At 44.8% G+C, this 19,687-nt stretch overlaps 1 protein-coding gene across 3 annotated transcripts in view; it reads right to left on the bottom strand.

The window, feature by feature from the left end:
• Window positions 1-19,687, bottom strand: part of Npl (N-acetylneuraminate pyruvate lyase (dihydrodipicolinate synthase)) — a gene marked incomplete at its 5' end in the record, with an annotated part of 36,301 nt that overhangs the window by 14,926 nt on the left and 1,688 nt on the right. For 2 of the 3 annotated variants that reach the window (XM_013521483.1, XM_005375012.2), the window contains 4 exon segments: window positions 1,409-1,466; window positions 7,079-7,166; window positions 9,004-9,077; window positions 16,628-16,702. In XM_013521483.1, coding sequence (XP_013376937.1) covers window positions 1,409-1,466; window positions 7,079-7,166; window positions 9,004-9,077; window positions 16,628-16,695 — 288 coding nt within the window. 3 annotated transcript variants of the gene reach the window in all.

The following is a 19,687-nucleotide window of genomic DNA, read 5'->3' as shown; positions in this document are numbered from 1 at the left end:
CAAGCGCAAGGTCGTGAGTTCGGTTCCCGGTACCCCTGTCTAAAAAAAAAAAAAAAAAAAAAAAAGTTAATTGGAGATTTAAAAGAGAAGTTTGGGATATAGTTTAAAGACAGACCAATCAGGACATTGATATACTTTTATACTTTCAGTAACACAGAATCAAAATGTGATATATTTGTTTGTTTGACAGAGGGTCTTGCTCTGTCATCCAGGCTGGCCTTAAACTTACTGTGCAGCCCAGGTTGGCCTCAAACGTGCAGCGATCCTCCTGCCTCAGCCTCCAGAGTGCTGGGATTATAGGCATGTGCCCCTACACCCGGCTAAATGTGATGTATTTTAATCACTTGTTTAGTTTTCTGTTTAGGAGAAGAGTAGAAGAATAACATTAGCTGAAAGCAAAGGGAAAGAAAATACCCATGAGGGGGTAGGGAGTAGTGTCTATTCAAGTACTGTCTAGTGGAGAGTTATAGATGGACAGGCACCTGTATTACTGCTTCCTTAGGAAGAGCATCCTAATTCCAGATTATCCCAATACCAGATTTCCTCCAAGATTACCTCTCTACTTTCTAGTGGCCAACCTAGTGGATGACACGATTTTTCATATCTTGATACTGGGTTAGATCAAGTTATTTTAATCTTTGCAGTTAGAATATCTAAGCTCTGGAAACATGGTTATTTCACAGTAGTTCAAGCACTGGGCTTTGTGATAAACAGTTTTAAACATTTTTGTGCTTTCTTTTCTCAACCAATTCACTCAGCCCTCAAAGCCATCATCTGCTTTCCTGCCAGCAACCTAAACTCCTTCCCCTCTTGTCTTTTGTTCTCCCTAACTTGTTAATCCCTAAGCCTACAGCAATCCATTTGCCCGCACTCTTGTCCTTATCGTCTAGCTGAAGAGTGTACTGAGAAAAACTTCCAGGGCTGCGTGAGTGGTGGTGGTAGGACAGATTCACCACTGACAATCGGTTAGTTTGCACCACCGCCGGACAATCTTCCTGGACTGTAGATTTATCCCCGTTCTCCACAATAGAAATTCAGTTACCACTACTCTTCGATCCATTACTTCCCTCCCCTTCTCCTTGATGTCCAGCCAATAGCCTTGCCTCCCACTTCCCAGAGAAAACTGAAGTTGGCTTAGGCTCTGCTCTCAGCCTGCAGGGTTAGCTACACTCACACCCGTCTTCCTTCCTTTAGAGGAAGGGCCCTCGCTCTCTTGTTCTACTGCAGCATCGTCACGGGCCTCAGCCTTTCTATGGCTCAATGCCTGCTTCTAGATGCTGGCTTCTTGAGGCCCCACACCTGTCCTCCTCCAGTAGAGCATCACGTCTGACAATCTCAGAACTAACACTAATTTCAGCTAAGCACGGAGCGTCTCTGTGACCTCTCTCAGGTGGATCTGCACACGTACCAGTTCTTGGGACTCCTTCAGGCTCAGTGCCCCTACATGAATCACCACCTGGTCCAACCTGCAAAAGAGAAAACATTGGCGGGTCCCTCAAAGTTTAGAAATGCAGAAGGGTTGCATTTTCCACGTTTATGCTGGTTTTAGTAGTTAGCTGATACTTTATTAATCTCAATCTGAAGACTACTCTACAGCAATCTACTATAAATTACTCTAATTCAAAAGTCTTATTCTTTTTTTTACAAAATATTTAATAACACTAAAAATCACAATAAGATAAAAAAGTATACTACTGGGCACGGTGGTGCTTGGCTGTAATCCCAGCACCATGGGAGGCTGAGGCAGGTGGATTGCAATTTCAAGCACGTCTGAGCAATTTAGTGATTTAGCAAGATTCTGTCTCAAAAACAAACAACAAAAGCAAAAAGGGTGGGGTGGGATGGCTATGGATGCATATTAGTACAAAGGCCTTGAGTTCATATACCACAGTACCATCATAATAAAAAAAATCATTATAAAGTGCAAACAGTAAAAAGATAGAAAGTTATTCGCTGGGTGCGGTGGTGTGTGACTACAATCTCAGCATGTGGGAGGCTGAGGCAGGAGGATTGCTGGACGTTTGAGGCCAGTGTGGGCTACATAGTGAGACCCTGTCTCAAGATAAAACAAAATAAAAACAAAAAACAAAAGGATAGAGGGCTATTAATTTAGTGCTGATAAAATCAGCAAAATTACAGGGAAATTCTTTGTTCTCATTTAGTGAGTAAACTGGCCACTACTCAGTTATTTTAAATTGCCTTTTTCCACCCACGTCATTTGCTGCTGCTGTTAACTGTGACTACCCGGGCAGAAGAACTTGGAAAACATGAAGTTTTCTGTATCCTGGCAGCACATTTTATGCCGCCTACTCAAGTGTAGGTAGAAAGAGAATTGTTATACATCGAGACCACAGCATTATGTACTGCAAACAAATCTTAATAAAAATTTTTAAAAATGACCATAGTAAGCTGGACATGATGGCACATGTCTTTAATCTCAGCTATTGGGGAGGCTGAGGAAAGAGGATCATAAGTTTGAGCCAGGTATGGTGGCCCATGCCTGTAATTCCAGCACTTGGGAGGCTGAGTCAGGAGGATTGCCTTGAGTTCAAGGCCAGCCTGGGACACAGAGTGAAACAAACAAACAAAAAAAAAACCAACAAAAACCCCCCAAAAACAGATGACAAGTTTGAGGCCAGCTTGGGCACCTTAGCAGGACTTTGTCTCAAAATAAAGCAAAAAGGACTGGGGCTGTAGCTCAGTGGCAGTGCACCTGCCTGGCATTCACAAGGTCCTGGGTTTAATCTGCAGCACTGAAAAGAAACAAAAATAGAAAACACCCACAGCACAGCAATTCCATCAGGATAGAATCTACTGTGCAAATGTACACACACTTCCCTTAACACCTGCAGACAGAATTCTTTTCAATCCAAAGCTTCACATCAAGGAAAGGATAGGAGCTACAAGTATGGGTAAAGGGCTTGACAGAAGCAACACAAGCTTGCCAAGCAGGCAGAAAGGTGCACATGTGCCCAGCTCCCATAACACGAGGGATTCTGAATACATACCTGAGGGCTGCTTCTAACAAGAGCAGAAGAGCTTTTCTGCAAGGCTCTAGTAGGTTTTCCAAGTTGCTCTTCTATACATAATCCCCACAATAAAATATAAGGTAGAGAGGGTAATTGTGGGTGCCCATTTTACAGATGAGAAAAACTGAGGCTTAAGAAATTCAAGACTTAAATAAATAAGAAATTTAAGAACTAAAAAAACAAAAACAAAAACAAAAACAAAAACAAAAACAAAAAAACAGAAGTTCAAGCCTGGGACAGAAGTTGGTGAGATAAACTTAACCACATCTTTATTTAAAAAGTCAAGAAACATTCAGTTCTCCCTTTAAAATGTCTTCTATTATTTTTTTAAGGAGGAAGGAGACAAAAAGGAGTCTTTTGCTTCTTATTGAAAAAGAAGTGAAAAAATGAGGCAAACTACAAAGGAAAGAGAGAAATCCTCTTGTGGGAAGAGGGAAGGGCTGAGCTCAATCTCTTAGTGCAGGGACCACGGGAGCTAATTCCTTCTGTCCCCTTCACACCCACAAAGGAAGCCTCAATGACAAGCCGTTACTTTATTTACGAGGCAGTAGCTCTGACCACACAGATTGCCTTCCTCACGGCCACCGTAGAACCCACGGTCTTTCTGTGCCATGGGGATAGTCCCTAGGCTCCGCTGAAGAGGAATCTTATCTAAACATGCTGTAGTTACAAACATCCTGGCAATGCAGCACCCAGAAGCAGTAATTTGAACTAAGAGGATTTAAATACTGCAAGGAGGGATGGAGGAAGGGGCAAATGTCTGTTGACACCAAACGAAACTAACATAGCTACTGTTAATACTCTAGGAGACAGAGGCAGGAGGATCCTAAGTTTGAATCCAGCCTGGGCAACTCAGAGAGATCCTGTCTCAAAATAAAAAATATAAAGGACTGGAGATATAACTCAGTGTGAAAGTCCTGGGTTCAACCCCCAGTATGACAAACCGAACCGAACCGAACCAAACCAAACCAAACCAAACCACAAAAAAGAATGAAGCCACCAAAAGCTATTAAAATCTTGAGCATTATAAAAAAGTGTCCAGGGAATAAATATTAAGGCTTGATCAAGCAGCAGAATTTTGGAAAACAATAACTGATTAATTAACACTTGAGCATTTACATTGGTCAAGTATTGATTTAGGCTTGTGTTCAGTGGTGTCATGAGCACCACAGTAAAATGCTGAGATATTTTTGGTTGAAGAGGAAATTGAAGAGGCTCCTCAAAGAACCAGGAACTAGTGCTGTGAGAGACCGAGTCGCTGTAACAGCTGTCTCCTGGGCTGGAGATGTAGCTCAGTGGTACAGCACTTGCCTAGCATGTGAAGCCTTGGGTTTAACCCTCAGGATCACCAAACAGCAAAAACCAAATAACGAAGAGCTGTTTCCTATCTTTTAACTCCTCAGAATTCTTTCTCAGGATGTTTTGCTCTGAGTCCTCCATGTTCATCTCTGGGGTGCCCCAGATGGCTGGGGGAGCAGCCACAGTTAGTCCTGACGCAGACTAACAGAGCTCAGCTGCACGTCACGTCATCCTGGTCAGGCTTCCAAGGGGCTCCGAATGCCTCACGCTGCCCTCCTGCAACCGAGATACCGCATCCCCATTCATGGCAGGCACCAAGTGCTCCAGTGATTCCTGCTTTTCTGTGTCTTAGGTAAATGGGGCCTAGCTGGGAAGCGACATGAGCAGGCTCCCATTTTGCAGGGTTAACAGAAGACTTCTGAGTGGAAAAAGGAAGGTGGGTGGCCTGTCTTACTGTCACCAGCAGTTTCACTCCTGGCCTCCTGCAACCTGTCACCACCTGTTTGTCCTGGTGCTGCTAAGCCATCACCCACTTGCGCCTCTGCTCTCCGGGTCTGCCAGGCACCGCCAGGGAAAAGTGTGGGCTGCAACTCAAACTGCCCAGTGACTTCCCAAGCAGGGGAGGACGAGGCTATGGCTGCTCTAGGTCTTGACTGTTCCAGTCAAGTTCCAAGTTCTACCCAAAGAACTATACTAGGCAGACGCCCTCGCTTCCCAGATTCCATAAATAAGGACGTTTTCACACACGTCTTCACACACGAGGAAGGCCTCGCCTTCCCCCCTCTCCACTCTGCGCTCAGCTGCACCCCCACGGGTCCATTCTGTGTTGCATTTCTCACCTATGTCTACAACTAATTTCTTTTCAGTCGCTGCGCCGACACCTTCCCCCAAGTTACAGAGACACTGCTTTCTTTTGTATCCTTCTCAAGGCAGAGTCCTTGAGACATGCTCAAGGCCTGCCCACTTTAAAGATGTGCGCTCCTCCCTAGTCTACTACTCCACCGTCCTTTCCTTCAGTCTGTGAGGATGTCACACTCTCGGCCCTGCCGTGTGTCTGCAGCTCACCGCAGTCTGGCTTCTCTGCAGTAACCGGCCAGCCTCCTCTCTCAGGTCAAGGATGACTTCCTCACGTCAAACCGAGCAGTCTCCTCAGTTCTCTATCTCTTGACTGGCATCTAATAATTATTGTAACCAATGTGATACCAAATGCAGCATCCACTACAGTTGGTTCTTACCTAACACTTAGTATTATGTGTCAGGCACTGTTATAGCCTTTACCACAACCCCATAAAATAGGCTTTTTTTCTTTTTGTGGTACTGGGAATTGAACCCAGGGCCTTCACACTGAGCTATATATGTAGCACTTTTTTTTATTTTTGAAACAGGATCTCCTAACTTGCTAAGTTGCCCAGGATGGGCTTGAACTTTTGATTCTCCTGCCTCAGCCTCCGAGAGAGTTGGCATTACAGGCATTCATGACCACACCCAGCTAAAAGAGGCACTGGTATCATCCCTATTTTACACAGGCAGGGTGGCTCTGCAAGCCCTGCTCTGGGTCACTCGGCCACACTGACGCGCTGGTAACCCTTCCCCTTGCCCGCAGTGACAGGATTCATTCCTGTCCTCCCCCGCCTGCCCGAGGTCTTTCTGTCCCTGTTCCCACCTCTGTCCTCCCTTCCTAGTGCTTCCCTAATGCTTGTCCTCAGCCTTCCTCTCTTCGCACTTTGCCCACGCCCTTCAATCTCTTTGGGCCCGGCTCTGTGGGAAGAACAACTGAAAGCAATGGGTTACTTCCGCAAATGCTCATGGGACATACACTCCAATGCGGTGCATACATTCGAGTATTCAAAGTGCTTGGAAGCCACATAAGGACCCCCAAGGAAGGCCTGGGCTTCACGCCAACACCTCTGCTCCAGGCCTACGTGGGATTTACCTCCAGTCTTCCCCCTCCACTTGAGGCCACCCCAAGCACTCCCTTCTCCCCATTTATACATCTATCGGAAGGGTCGGGTGGTGGTTTTCATGGTGTGACTCCCTCCTGGATGGAATGCAGGCTGAGGCAGAGACCTGGTTTATGTCCCTGGGACCCTGCTGAGAACCAACACATAGCAATACAACAGCTGGTAAATGAGCCAGTAAACAAACTGGATGTGCTCATGGAATGCTACTGTCCCGTTTGCTTCACCAGGGCATGAATGGGGTGTCATACAAAAATCTGCTAGTGAAGAAGTTAGAGGGTATAGAATGTCCCCCAACTACGCAACAGGAAGCACCTTAAAGAACGTGCTGAGCCATACACACAAACATGTACATGTACACACACATACACACACACAAATGCAGAGACCTGAAGGAAAATGAAAGTTGTCCTAAGCATCGGGCACCCTCCCTGAGGAGGGAGGGAGTGTGAGTTGTTTCATGGAAGAACCAGACACTCCACAGTCACCACCACCGTCCCTTCCTACCCCTTCAGCCCAAGGACAGGTAACCCCGTAGAAGGATGAGAGGCGGTTTCTGGATGGGAGCCACATGTGCCTGGCAGTCTGACTGGCCTTCCACATAAGAAGGCGGACAGGAACGAGAGCCCTGCTCACTGAAGGTAGGTCGCCCAAGGCCCTGCTCATCTTCCCCGCAGCTGACCTGCGGCCCAGCCTCTGACGGGCAGGCAGGGAGGCTGTGTCACTGGGAAGAGCCTCACTCAGTACAGCTCTTCTGAACGTACTGTATTTTATTTCGGTGGAGCCACTCACTTGTTCCTCCCTTGTGTCACCCATTCCTCTGCGACCTGGCGACGTTCAGAGATGCTCAGGGACAGGCCTTCTCCTGTAGTGCCATTCACTGTTCCAAAAAAGAGTCAGTCAGTGGGACCAGCCAATGCCTGCAGCCTCTGCAGCCCCAAGTCTGCAAGCACGGGGCCAGAAGGCCCCGTCTGAGAGGAACGGACCCAGAAAAACAGCAGAAGATGCAGCTGGGTGGAGCAAACGCCACGTGTCCATTTTCACTTTGGCCTCTTTTTCCCGCCTTCACCTTGTCAAGAGCAGTGGGAAGGCCAGTTGTGATCTATAATTACAAATCCAGCCTGGCCCCCAGCGACGACGACCCACAGTTCAGGCTGATCTCCAAATATACCATCTGGTTCTATGTCTGGTCTCACATGGCAGGAAAATCAACCCCCTCCAGCACTGGCAGGTTGAGAAGGTTCTAAGTAGGATTTCCTCTGTGTACTATAAATTGAAAACTACCTTGGCCCATAGTTTAACACAGTGCCAGTGCTCTAAGATACACAACTCATTTTTTAAAAAAAATTCATACGCAAGCACAAAGTAAACACTTTTTGTACCAAGCATTCACAGATTCCCTTATTCTCACACAACCCAGTAAAGCAAAAATTATTCTACTTTGCAGAAGAAAACATGGTGTCTGAAACAAAATAATTCAAGTTTGAACCCAGAACCATGTGATTCCCAAACTCATGCCCTTTCTGCTTACCCTTCTATTCAACCATCTCTGAGTTGTGGCAGGAAAATGCCGATGGCAGTGGGGTACCTCACTGAGGCCCCAAGTGCAGGGCCACGCTCTGAATCTCAAAGTGCTGAATACGGCTGCAATAAGGGTGGCTGGGGAGGCAAGGGAGAGGAGGAAGCAATGTTGTTCTTATCCTTTGGGGGCTTGAGATACTTCAAGTACGCTCTGGTCATAGGGATGGATGTTCTTGTTGAGGAGTATAGATCTGTCTTCCCCACCATGGTTCGGAGCTGTAGGGGGCCCTGGAGTGGCTCCGTATTCAGGTCCAGGTTTTGGCATGAGGTCTGTGTCACTTTTTCACACAAGTGTTAACCTTGTCTGTCTTTGACTATGGTGTCTCTAGGGCCCAAGTATGGTATCCTCAAATTGAAAACCCAGCCAGAACTGGGAGTATTGACATGTGCCTGTAATCCCAGCAAGCTGGGAGGCTGAGGGATGAGGAACACATCAAGTTTGGATCAAGTTTGAGTCCAACCTGGGCAACTGAGCTACTTAGAGAGATTCTGTCTCAAAATAAAAAATAAAAGGAAGGCTGGGGTTGAAGCTCATTGTGAAGATATTGAGTTCACTCCCAAGTACTGGAAAAAAGAAAAGAAAAGAAAAAACGAAGACCCATCAGGGAGCTGAGAGCCCAGAACATCATGTAAGGGGCAGCTCAATTTATTCAAGATCTCCCCCCGCAACCTTCACTGCCTCTGAAATGAGCAGAGATAAATGCTAGACCTGAGGTTCCTTTGTGTGTTGCATTAGTCTTTCTTCCACTCACAGTCTGCAAGCTCAGACTCAGACAGACCAGATCCCTTTCCTAAGAAGCTAAGAGGATTTTGTTCTTAAGAAGGCTGAGCTGTTATGCTACCACTTCTTGGCTGAATGACCTAATCAAAAGAGTATATCTGGGTCACAGATTTTTATTTCTAAATGGAGATAAAAACAGTACCATATCAGTTGGCACACCACCAAATGAGATCCTGAGGTGTTTTGTAGATCAAACATATTTGGGTCTACAAATTCCTGTCTTTTAGTCAGCAGAGCCACGCTCTACCCCAACCTGTGACACAATGATTGTATGACTTCCAGGCCAGTAGCCAGGTAAGATCTATTTTCTAAACACTGAACTAAGGATACGCAAAGAAATTTCAAGGTAACTTACCAAAAACGTTCTTCACTCCCTGTTCTTTCACAAGATAATCCACATACTGACCAATTATTGAAAAGTTGATTTCTCTAAAAGACAGGAAAAAATTGGAAAGAATGCACATTTAGTCTTTTAGATGACTCTTCAACCAATTCCTATGTCTATAAACTGCTCTATCTTGTTAGTAGTTATTAAAAATCCACTTGGCCAGTTTGTGAAATTCTTAGTCTGTTCTGAATAACGCCTCTGTTTTGTTGCTGTTTTCCGACTCTGGTTACTTCTCCGCCAGAGTCACTTGCACTATGAGTGCCTCACTTACATAAGCAAAACACTACCAGTTATCAGGAGAGGTTCTGCATTTAAACTGCTTCTCAAGGAATATTTTAAAAGTAGTTGTCTCTTCTCTTTTGCCATTTTTCGAAAAGAATGAGGCTTGGGGCCAGTGCTGTGATAAGAACTTCACATTTTCTTTTTGGTGGGCAACAATCATTTCTCAGGCCTATCAGATAGGGAAATTCACGCTTAGCAACTAAGGAATTTCAGCACTTAATATTCATGATAACAGATGCAGGCTTCAGCCCATCTGTACTTGCTGGTTTCACACAGAAGATTAACAGCTGGGGAGGAGTTTTGCCGCCACTTGCTTCTCAAAGTTCTGAGGAGAGCAGCATTGCTATCTGATGGGGCTCCTTAAAAATGCAGGTCCACAGACCACACACTCCTGCCCTGGCTGGGACAGGCACGCTGATCCGGGAAGCATTGATGCTTAAGGCGCTAGGGGCATTTTTCCTTAAATCATATGGATTTTAACATCTATAAACGGACTCAGAAACACACTATATGAAGTGGTCTGTCCCCATCCAAAGCACAGGCGGGGAGGGTGGGCGATGAAATGAGAAAATACAAAGAGAAACTGCGCAGCAAGTCTGGGTTAATGTGGCAACCCCATGTTACTCTGCCAAGAACACCAAGTACTAGTTGGCTGCCTTTGCACTTTTATTAGGAGGACCAGAGAATCCTAGTTTAATTTTAGTCTTATTAACATTCTTTTCATCTTCACATATTGTGTTCTTTAAACAACAAAAATGAAACAAAAAATCAGTTTCCCTCAGAGTGAGGTGCTAATGGGTGATGAATTATGGGTGCCTTCAAGAAAGGGGAAAGCAGTTTGCTGCTTCTTATAAAATGCCTCTAACAATGGTAGAATTACTGGGCAGCGGCAGAATTGTCCAGAAAATGTCTGCATACCTATGGTCTTTTTGGAACTATTAAATATCCTTAGAGACACCAGAGATTGAAAAGAGGGAATCTTTAAATGTGTTCTATTTGACTTTCATAAGGTTAGAATTTCTTTTTACATGAAAAAAAGTGGGTTTGTTGGAGAAGCCAGGTATCTAACAACGCCTGGGCTCCATTTCTGTATGGTGGGAAAGAACAGCGGCTGCCCCGTCAGAGCCCCCAGGTGCTCTCCAGGACACCCGAGGCCTTTCAGACCCCTGCCTGGCTCTGCAGGTACAAGTCTGCAGCCCTTGGCAGACACACTCAGCAACTCCAGTGGACCCAGCGAAGCCATCCCGAGCCCTTGTCACAGTTATCACAGAGGCACCCCACATGGCAGGGTTAAGGTGCTAATAATTCTCTTTAGGGACTCTGTTCCCTTCCCTAGTTCTGTACTCTCTTCTACCTCCACAGGATAGCTGGGTCTCACTTTATGGCCGAAGACTCTACTAATCAGCAGGAAGTCACTGGAGAGAATGCAAAAAAGAGCTTGCATTATTTTCTCTGTCTGCACCTTTGGGGCTCTGTGCTCACAGAAGTGAGGTGTCATGTCAGCTCCCTGGGGCAGGCTGTATTCTGTTTGCATCAGGAGACCACATATAACCATTGGCTACCTCAGGGGAGGATGACCAGCCCCCAATTCCACCCCTGCCATTCTCATACTTAACCCTAGGTTACTGTCTTAATTCCAATTCTTGTGAGTGCAGATCCTTTACCTCAGGTCCATGACATATCTTTTAAAAAAATAAAGATACTTAGCTGTTTTCTTTTCCTACTACAGAAACTATATAGATCACCTTAGAAAATACACACAATAAAAAAGGAAAAAAAAAAACCCTGCATATGATTCTTCTTGTAGAGTTTGGCATTTTCTACTCACGAATACACAATATATGATCTCTTATGTAAATATTACCATATTATAAACAGTTATAGTATTTCTCCATTTAGCATTCTAAATCGGGCATTTCTCCATATGTTTGGATAACCTATTACTATACTGGCTACACAACATTCCCTGTTATGGATGAACACAATTTAGCTAATCTTAGCATTCAGTTTACCCAAACTATATAAAAGGAAGGAACTCTTTTTTTAAATTTTTTTTTTAGTACCAGGAATTGAACTCAGGACCTCGTGATTGCCAGGCAGGTGCTTGTGCCGCTGAGCTATATCCCCAGCCCTAAAAGGAAGGAACTCTTATCAAATAATTTTTACCACAATTTGAGGCCCAGAGTGGGTAAAAGTGGAACTGCAAGAGAATTTTACAACTCTTTTCTCAGGGCACAAGGATAAGATAGCTGTTTCAAAATAGCTTTTCAGAGAGAACTCTCCGTTGCAGTTTGTTCCCTCCTGGAGCATGACACAGTGAGAGGTCTTCACTTTAACCAAGGGAACAGAACATACATAACTGGTATGATAGAACATCCATATCAGAAAAGCAAGTATTTCATTTTTCCTTGCCTTTTATATATAACTGTCAGCACTCAAAATCAGATGAAAGTTGTGTGTGCTCTTGGCAAAATGACCATGCCTCAAAAATTCTTGGGCAGAGAATGTGCAGGCAATGAACTGTCCTCTTATCAGAGGATGAAAATATTCTGTTCTGGGAGCCTGGTCACCTGTTCTCCCAGATACTGTTAAAAAGACAATAATGAATGCAATTCTGACTCTAGCAGGCCAGGCTCTTGCTGACTGGGGTAAAGGTTTATTTTAAAAAGAGTTGTAAAAATTCTCATATTGAAGCCAGACACATTGGAGGGAGAAACACAATTTTTTTCTTGATAGTTTGGTCTACCTGAAATAGACTTCCTGTGTACTTGCCCAAAGGGAAAAATGTCTTCCTGAAGCTACAAAGGAAAGCAAGAGTCTCTCTCTTTTTCAGTGTAGAAAAAGGAGACAGGTCCTGGGGGTGTACCTCAGTGGTAGAGTGCTTGCCTAGCATGTGTAAGGCCTGGATTTGATTCTCAGAACTGAAAAAACAAGAATACAAAAGCAAAACAAAGAAGAAAGGAAGGAAAAAAGAATAAAGGAAAGGCAAGGAAGAGAAAAGGTAAGAAAAATGAGATGGCTGGGTGTTTGCAATGGGTAAAGAAAGACCTTCCTTTCCAGCTATGTGTCTTGGGGAGAGGGTGCTAGTCCTTAAAATCTCAGTTATTCCAACTGCAAAAAAAAAAAAAAAAAAAAAAAAAAAGGCTACAGCTCTGCTGAGTTGTCAAGATTTAATTGAAATATGTCAATGAAAATACCCAGGGTGATGAACAATAGAGTTTGCTCCATCAGGATAAACTTTTTTCTCTTTTTTTTTGACTACCAGCCTGTCATCTCTGTAGTATACTCACTCATAAGATAACAAAAGTCTACTGTAACTTTGCTAGATGCTGAGGTTATAAGGATAAATAAGATACAAACCAGGCCTTCTATGGTGCCTGGCTCTCAGTAAATACCTGTCGAGTAAGGTAAGACAGCTCAAAGCCTGCTGGAAGACACTGCAGGCACATAACAAAAGGTTATTTTAATAATTATTATAAACAAACAACTTCGATGCAGTGCAAAATGGTAATCATAGGTGCTATGGGATCACAGGGGAAACAGCCTCAACTTTTTTAGGGGAAATGGGGAAGAATGACTAAAGGATGTTATTGGAGCTTGGAAAACCATCGCTCAAGGTACAGCACTTTGGTATGCTTGGCACTCTGAAGGCAATTAAAAAGCTTTAGAAGCAGCCAGGCATGGTGGCACATGACTGTAATCCCAGCACTCAGGAAGCTGAAGCAGGAGCGTCATAGCAAATCTGAGACCAGCTTAGGCTATATAGTGACTTTAAGGCCAGCCTGGGTTATACAGCAAGATATTGCCTCAAAAAACAAAACAAAACAAAACAGCCTTAGAATCAGCCTCAGAAGCAAAGGTTTTCTGGTATCTTCCTGCTTCTCCCCTAGGCACAGGGTAGAATTCATTCTCTAAAGCTTCCTTAGGGGCAGCCCCTCCAGACTCCAGAAGGAATTCACTTCCCTTCCTTAGGTCCTTATTGCCTGCCTAAAACTTATTCATTGACCAGGGAAGATTAAACTCCCATCACAAGAAGAAAGACTGGGCATGTCACTACACCTAGACATTTTATCACAGGTACTTTCGGTTCATTGGTTTCATCTAGCTTCCAGGGGAAAAATAATTACAAACAGTTGTCTACCCTTTGGGTCCATTGGTTTCTCCTGAAAATGATTTGCCGCCTCCTAGAAGCGCCTGGAGCACCACTGCCCTCCTAACTAAAGGAGGGTATTTAAGCCTCAATCACCTGGTCCTTTGGGTTGTGTATTTTGTATGGCTCCTGTGCACAAGTGCACGTTAAATATATTTGTATGCTTACGCTGCCTATTAAACAGTCTACTACCGGCAGATTAAGGACTCGGAGGAAGAAATTCCTTCCAGCCCTTTAGCGGTTTGATGGATAAATAGAAATCTTCCACTGAGAAAGGAAAAAGGGTGGTAGAAAGAGGCAGATGACATGGAATCCATAAAGGTAACTGCATTCTGGAGGGGAAGAAAGTGCAGGATGCACTCGCAGAAACAGAAACAAGGCAGGAGGAATGAAAGGCAGATTGTGAAGGATGTGCCGTGCCATCCCGGGGAGCCTGGGCATTCATCTTTAGACCAGTTCATTTCAGATTTTAATATGCTAAAGAATCATCCGGGACCACCATTAAGAGGCAGGTTCTGAGTGAGTAGTGCGTGGTAGGCCTGAGATCCTGCATTCCTGCAAAGTTCCTGTGTGATCCTCAGGTACTTGCTCCATGCATCGCACAGAGTGGTGAGGCTTCAACAAAGGAGAATTAACAGTGATCTCTCCAGAGGAGAGTGACACGACCAGATGTGTTTCCTGGGACGCTCACTGAGAAGCAGGGTGAAAGACAGACTGTGCTGCACATGCTTTATACAGTCTTACACGGCCATACAGTACAGTTAGTGACACAGTGTCAGGACATTACAGTGAGCCTCATCAGTGTGAGTCCTAGAGTAAGTGTGGTTGGACTCCTCTCTTGACAAGAGTATGAAAGCTCTCAATGGGTAAGACAGGTACTTCATGGCAAAGCTGGGGAGCAAAGACCCTGATACTTTAACTAAAATTCATTTACCAATTTTTCTCCTGCCAACTTTCCTATTATGAGACATCAACTTACATTAAAAGAGTAGAATCATTAGTGAATATACTTTGGAATTAAGAAGAAAAAAGGATTCTGGAAAATACTTTGTGTTCAGCCACTGGGAATTATGGGGGTGGTGGTTTTCCTGACAAGCCTTGTTAGGAACGCTTTCACAACGGCACATCAGTTGGCAGAATTTCCAGTTATTATACTTTATGTGCCCCTATGTCTGTCTGATCTACTGTAGTCCACTAGGTTAATGCCCACCTGTGCTCGGGGGTGTGTCAAGCCTGTTTTGTACATCTATGAACTTTTTCCCCCTCAGTACTGGGGATTGACCTGAAAGAGCATTGAGTTACATCTCAAGTCCTTTTTAATTTCTATTTTGAGACAGAGTCTCATTAAGTTGCCCAGGCTGGCCTTGATCCTGCAATCCTCCTGCCTCAGCCTCCTGAACAGCTGGGATTGCGGGCATATGCCATCACACCTGGCTAGGAATGTTTGATAGAGCAGATGAGAGAGAAAGGAGCTAACACAGTGCACATACCTGTCATGTGCTACACATTGACGTACACTGTTTAATTCTCTGAAGGCCCCTACAAAGTATGCATTCTCATTTTGATTTTATACCTCAGGAAAGTAATGTTCCTTAAGGAGAAAATGAGAATTGATAGAAAAGGAGGAAAGGGTGAAATAGAGGCAGCAGGATTAGAGGGTTTGGGGAAATTGAAAAAGATCCAGAAAAGCAGAACCCTTTAAATTGTCTGTAATACGTGGGGGCTGGGTTTCCAGGCAAACAGCAGAACAAAGAAGAAGAGCACATTTACACTCTCCGTGTGTCCCAGACGAACAAATAAGACTGCTTTGAGGAGCCACTTCCAGACTGAGGGGTCTCATTCAAAGGTTAAAGCAGCCGGACCAGATGGAGGGTGCTGAGTTTACAGACAGGCTCTCTTTGTGGCAGGAAGTAAGCCCTGCCTGTTCGCACAGTCACATGCCTCTGTTTTATCTGCTCAACAAGTAGCTGGTGCACTGGGAAAAAGCTGACTTCACTGTTTCTCAGAACTCGTGGAAAGGGAAAAGTAATAGAAAAACAATTTTTAACCAGCTGAGTAATCTAAATGCCGTCTCAGCAAGTTATGTCTAGTAAGGATGTGCTTTTCCATGAATCATAGAAGCTAGAAGTCTGGCACTCTAATGACCTAAGAAGAACTGTGATATGGCCATCGAGAATATTAAAAGGTCTAAGAAATTTCATTTGCTTTAAAGAGGCAAGGTTTACAAATTCAGCAACAGTACATGAAACAGAAAAGCCTTTAAAAAAAAATCTTGAATAGCTCAACTTCCTTTTGCCCTTGTCTAATGCCCTAACAGTTCAAACTTACTAACCTAAATGCATTTCGAGCCTGTGCTAAGCACTCTTGTGTTTAATGCTCATAACTGTACGATGTAGGTGAGATATTATTATTTACAAAGGAAGACATGAGAAGCTTGAAGAATAGAGCATTCTGTCTTGGCAGTTTGGTGCCGCTGACTGGTCTAAACCATTTAGATCCGGGGTCAGAGGAATCACCTCCCGTGGCAGTGTTGAAGGAGGAGTTGTATACAGCACAGGATCACTTATGGCGCAGGACCACTATCCGATCACACACGCTGGGGGACTGCCACAGTGTTCATCCGCAAGTCTGGGGGATGATTATTCAACAGTCACCCACTGCTTCCTCGGCTCCTTTGCATCCCTCCATGTCCTAATATTTAACCAATGTAAAAAAAAGATTAGGAACACGCATAAGGGGTCTATTTTGTGGATACCCTCCCACTTTCTGCAGGGTACGACATTTTTATCCAGTCTATGAACAGCATGACTGAACCATGCAGGCGCCTGGCTCCCTAGAGGGGCAGGGTAGTGCTTGATATCAACTCATATTAAAATACGACTCTCCTCATGCAATTTACTAGCCTTATTTGGGAGAATCAGAGCCGAGGTGAAATCCCAGACAATTTTGTGGAGCTATAGACACCAGGAGAAAGCAGATATAGAGTCCTTCTCTGACTTGGAGGTTAGGGACAGTGCAGAGGGTGAGTCACGGGAACTGCCATTTGGCAGGAATACTGCAGAGGAGCAGAGAGAGCCTAAGGGACTGTTATCACTGAGAGCATCTGTCCTTGTCGGTTGAATGAGAACAGATCCCGTTATGGCCCCAAGTGATAGTTACCCATTCTCAGTCATTGGCGTGAGGGTTGCAGCAACAAGGCCTTGCAGTTTCTTCTTCGGGGTTGCCATTGAGCCACTGGAAAGTCGGAAAAACATAGTGTCATTCTTCTCTTCAAGAAATGTCAATTAATGATCAAACTCCCAGGCAAAGTCCATTTCTACTTTGGAACTGTAAAGTATGCTTACAAGCACACAAACACATACTGTGAAATCTCAAAGCTTAGTTCTATCAGGGACAAAACTTTAAGAACAAGGAGCGGGTGGCCCTAGGAAAATGCTATCGGAAGCCTCCTGTTTTAACTATAAATGGACTGAGCTGGCCCTAACCCTCAAAGTAGTGATAAACTATAAGAGACCCAAGGAAGAACTGCAGACTAACTCGAGTCAAATATAAAGAATTACTATTAGTTAAATTACAAATCCCCAGAAAGAAATAGGGTAAAAAAGGGCATTCTGTTCTCTCTCCCCACCTTCCTTCTTTTCAGCTAGTCTTACCTATAGTCAACACTTAAAACTAGTACTTAACATCCTAAGATTTCAGCATAGTTTAGATAACTATCAGGTTTACCTAATTATTCTTTCTAATTTTGACAAGTTTTGCCAAGTTTTTCTGATTCTAGTCAACTATGTAAACTACATAGTCAACTAGCGCTTCTCCACCGCAGCAAGTCCCCAGGAAGGACCGGAAATGGTGTTTTTGTTTTTTTTCCGGTACCGGGAACTGAACTCATGACCTTGCACTTGCCAGGCAGGTGCTGTGCCACTGAGCTAAATCCCCAGCCCCGGGACTGGAAATGTTTGATTTGCTCTTTTCTTTCCCTGTTCTGAACCCTTTGCTTGACTCCTGGTGTTCCATTCAGGGGTGAGGACCAAGTAGGTGAGTGAGTGAGATGCTGAGACCATAGCTGGATGATGCCTTCCCAGACCTGCGCTCCCGGTGCAGCGCCAATCCTAGAGCACCCACTGGAGCCAAGACATCCCTTCACCTGGCAGCGGGGACTGTCCACAGTCAGTGTAGAGGACTTAACAACGGCCACGAGAGGGACCACAGCGCACTGGGTAAGAGCCTGGATGCTGAAGGCAGCTCTACCTCTCCGTAGTTATAGACACATTATTATTATTTTTTTGAGTTATAAGATATAAAAAGCCACAAATCCAAGTTGAAGCCACATATGCCGTGTTAAACACTCAAAGATAAAAATAAATGGTAATCAGTATTTTGTGACAATTATACAGACGCTAGTGGGTATATAACAAATATAGTGATATCTACAGGCGATGAACAGAAAGCAGTGTTACAGTTCAGATATCATGGGTACATTTAAAAACCCAATGCCCACTACCCTGAAATATGACTCACACAGGGTAGTACTTAACTACGAACCTACCCATTTTATTTGCTTTTGTCATACACTGTTAATCTCATCTCCCCAAATAGGAAAATAAATCTCTGGAGCGCAGTCAGCATATATTCTGCTTTTTCTGTATCCCTTCAGATGAACCCTTGAACAATAAGTCCTGCCTTTGTGCCAAGCTAACATGATACCTCTCCTTGCAAACAGATGCGTGTCCCTCAAGACTTGGTCCTGAAATCAAGCTCAGATCCACTGCTCTGTATCAAAGGAGAGCTTTGCAAAAGGTACCGGATACTAGGCTTTCCCTGACACTTCCCAGTTCATGATGGAAGTCTCAAAGCTAAATGCAATCATCTGGCCCGGAAGAAAGACACAAGACACATCATAAGACAAGGCTCGGACCCTCGAGTCTCACGTGACCACCTTTAGTGCAATGGCCAGGCCACCTGGCCTTTGACCTGGGAGGCCTGGGCTACCCCAGAGGAATGCCTGAGCATCACATGAGATCAGCACCACGCCTGCCGCCACCTGGGGCTCCTCAAGCATCCCAACTCAAGATACCTGAGGCGACCTGCCTTCTGGGCCTCTGAACAACTTCTCTGTTTCTTATCATGGCGGAATTGCAGGGGACCACTCTGGAGTCAGACTTCCTGGGTCTGCACTCTGGCTGTACCACTTATCAGCTGGGTGACCTTGGGCCTGCTACTTAACATCTCTATGCTTCAATTATGCTTCTATAAATGGGGGTAAACGAAATCATATTTCACAGGGTTGTTGAGAAATAAAAGTGAGTCAGTTCATGCAACGTGATCAACAACAGTGCCAGGTATGCAGTAAGCACGTCGTACAGTCTCGTCTGGCAGGTGTAGGATGGGAGCAGGTCTTTCCATTCCCCTATCAGCGCCATGTCCCCAGTCACCTCTGCTCTGCTGATGACTCTCCCCAACCCTCACTGCTAGCCTCGAACTCACTACATTGCCCAGGCTGGCCTTGAACTTCCATCGATTCTCCTGCCTCAGCCTCCTGAGTGCTGGGATTACAGGCATGCGCCACTACTCCTGGCCCCCTCACCACTCTTGTCTATTCTGAACTGAAGTCACTTCAATTCTGTTCTCTTCCCCCCAGGCAGTTCTTCCTCCTCCCTACCGTGCTTCCCCCCAACCCCCTTGTTAACTCTTGTTTAGACCAGTGGTCACCACCCAAGGTCCAAAACGCCCAAATAAGAGCACTGAGAGTTTCAAGCAACCTCAGAAGTCTCCTAAATCAAACACTACTGTTGGCTCAGGCTAAGCAGATTTCACATTCTTGTGCTTTCAGCTGCATTTATTTCCTACTTAGCTACCCTGATATTCTTAGGACTGTCAAAAGCTCAGGCTGGCAATTATGTATCTTTTTATTTTGCTCTGACTCAGGGTCTCGCTATATAGTTCAGGCTGGCCTTGAACTCACTAGGTAACCCAGGCTGGCTTCAAACTCATGGTGACCTTCTTGTCTCAGCCTCCAGAGTGCTGGGGTTACCACACGTGGCAGTTATGTGTCTTTGATGGAAGGAAATCAAATTATTTGCCACTTAAAAACTGTTTGAGTAGTTAAATAAATTATGCAGCCTCCGGGACAATACGGCGGGGGATGGGAATTATGGTCCTAATCTCCATTCTCCTGCCCTCCTTCAACCCACAGAGGCCGCCAGATGAGTCTTCAGTGAC

This window comes from Chinchilla lanigera, unplaced genomic scaffold, assembly GCF_000276665.1.
Source record: "Chinchilla lanigera isolate Chin_1 unplaced genomic scaffold, ChiLan1.0 scaffold00005, whole genome shotgun sequence".
Lineage (NCBI taxonomy): Eukaryota > Metazoa > Chordata > Mammalia > Rodentia > Chinchillidae > Chinchilla > Chinchilla lanigera.
This window is presented reverse-complemented; position numbering and strand designations above follow the sequence as displayed.